Source organism: Antrostomus carolinensis, unplaced genomic scaffold (assembly GCF_000700745.2).
Source record: "Antrostomus carolinensis isolate BGI_N321 unplaced genomic scaffold, ASM70074v2 scaffold962, whole genome shotgun sequence".
Classification (NCBI taxonomy): domain Eukaryota; kingdom Metazoa; phylum Chordata; class Aves; order Caprimulgiformes; family Caprimulgidae; genus Antrostomus; species Antrostomus carolinensis.
The window spans coordinates 1-1,475 of NW_010301347.1; the positions used below are offsets into that span (position 1 = coordinate 1).

Sequence of the window (1,475 nt, forward strand, 5' to 3'; positions counted from 1 at the left end):
GTTCAGCCCCGTGGCTGAAGGGGACAGCGGGTGAGAACCCAGTTGAGTGGCCACCACAGCCAGAGACCCTTGTCCCCATGATGTGACATCCCCAGGGAGCTTGGCCACGGCTGCTGATCACTCCCCATCTGGGAACATCAAGGGTGGGGGACAAATGTAGGTGCTGGCCACCCATCCACACCCCAGGGCTGATACAGCCACTGGTGTCACCTCCAGTCACCCCAGCCACCAGTGTCACCCCAGCTACCAGTGTCACCCCAGCCACCACAGCCGGTTTATTTTCCTGCTGTACCTGTGAACCACAGGAGCGTGTTGCCCTTTCCATGGTTGTCAGCGACCTGTTTTATCCGTCCCACCAGGGCATCCATCTCTCTCAGGGAGGCTCCATAGATGTCCCAGCCCGAGGTGGGTGGTGGCAGCGAGGGGACCTCCAGTGGGACGTGCATATGGGCCAGCGCCAGGTAGAGGAAGAAGGGGCGTCCACTGTCACTGTGCAGGGAAGAGGGAGAATGTGTTCAGCTGGGTCAGGGAAGGGGAAGGCAGCAGCAGGAGTCACCAAGGTGGTGGCATTGCCAAGCCTGGGGACACCAATGGGTGGCCCTTCCTCCCAGGAGCTCTGGGAGCCACCCTAACCTCAGGGGAAAACCCTCTGTTCACCTGCTCCCCTGGCAGAGGGGATGCTTGTCACAGCGTGAGCCACTTCTCCTCTGCTCCTGCTTCAACCTCTCCCTGTTGTCCCCTCATTGTCAACTGTCCTCCCTTTGGGACAGGCTCATCCCTTCCTCCATCTCCCAAACACCCCATGTCGGTGCACCCCTGGCACCCACCCACCTCCATCTCCACTCTCATAGGGCTCATTTTGGCCCTTCCTCCGTCTCCCCAGTAAGCACTTGGTCCCCACAGGTGATTTGAGCAGAGGATGAGGAGCAGAAGTTCACCCACATCCACCCCGAGCGCGGCCGAGCAGCCCCGGCCAGGGAACACAGCACGTTCTCTCACCGTGAGCTGCCTCGCTGCCTGTTTGCTTTGAAATCATCAGAGGACACGTCCTGTTTTCTTGTTTACAGCTATATTTATCTCCTCCAAGGAGGCCTGCTCTTCCTCAGGGACCTCCGAAGGGAAGGGTGGGATGGTGAGTGGTGGGGAGGGACCGGATCCCCAGGACGTGCCCCAACACGCGCACGCGCCCAACTCCAGCTACCCCATCATTGCCTCCAGAAAGCTTTCGGGGCCCCTCTGACATGTGTTTCAACACTTCCTTCCTTTATTCGTCACCCATCTGGGGATGGAAAATGATGGGAAAAAAAAATAACTCCCATCCCACCCAGATCTGCTGGATCCTTCCCCAGCGGTGAAGAGCTGGGTGCCCCCAGCACCCTGTGAAACGCTGAGGTCAAGGGGTGCTGATGTGCCCTTTGGAAATCTCTGCAAAAAACACCTTTCCCTTTAGGATGGCAGAAACCTTGGAGTAGGGA

The 1,475-nt window shown here is 58.6% G+C and overlaps 1 protein-coding gene across 1 annotated transcript in view; it reads right to left on the reverse strand.

The window, feature by feature from the left end:
- Positions 1 to 292: 292 nt before the first annotated feature.
- Positions 293 to 1,475, reverse strand: part of ARSG (arylsulfatase G) — a gene marked incomplete at its 3' end in the record, with an annotated part of 5,083 nt that continues 3,900 nt past the window's right edge. The window contains exon 6 of the mRNA XM_010163398.1: positions 293 to 489. Coding sequence (XP_010161700.1) covers positions 293 to 489 — 197 coding nt within the window. The remainder of the gene's footprint in view (positions 490 to 1,475) is intronic.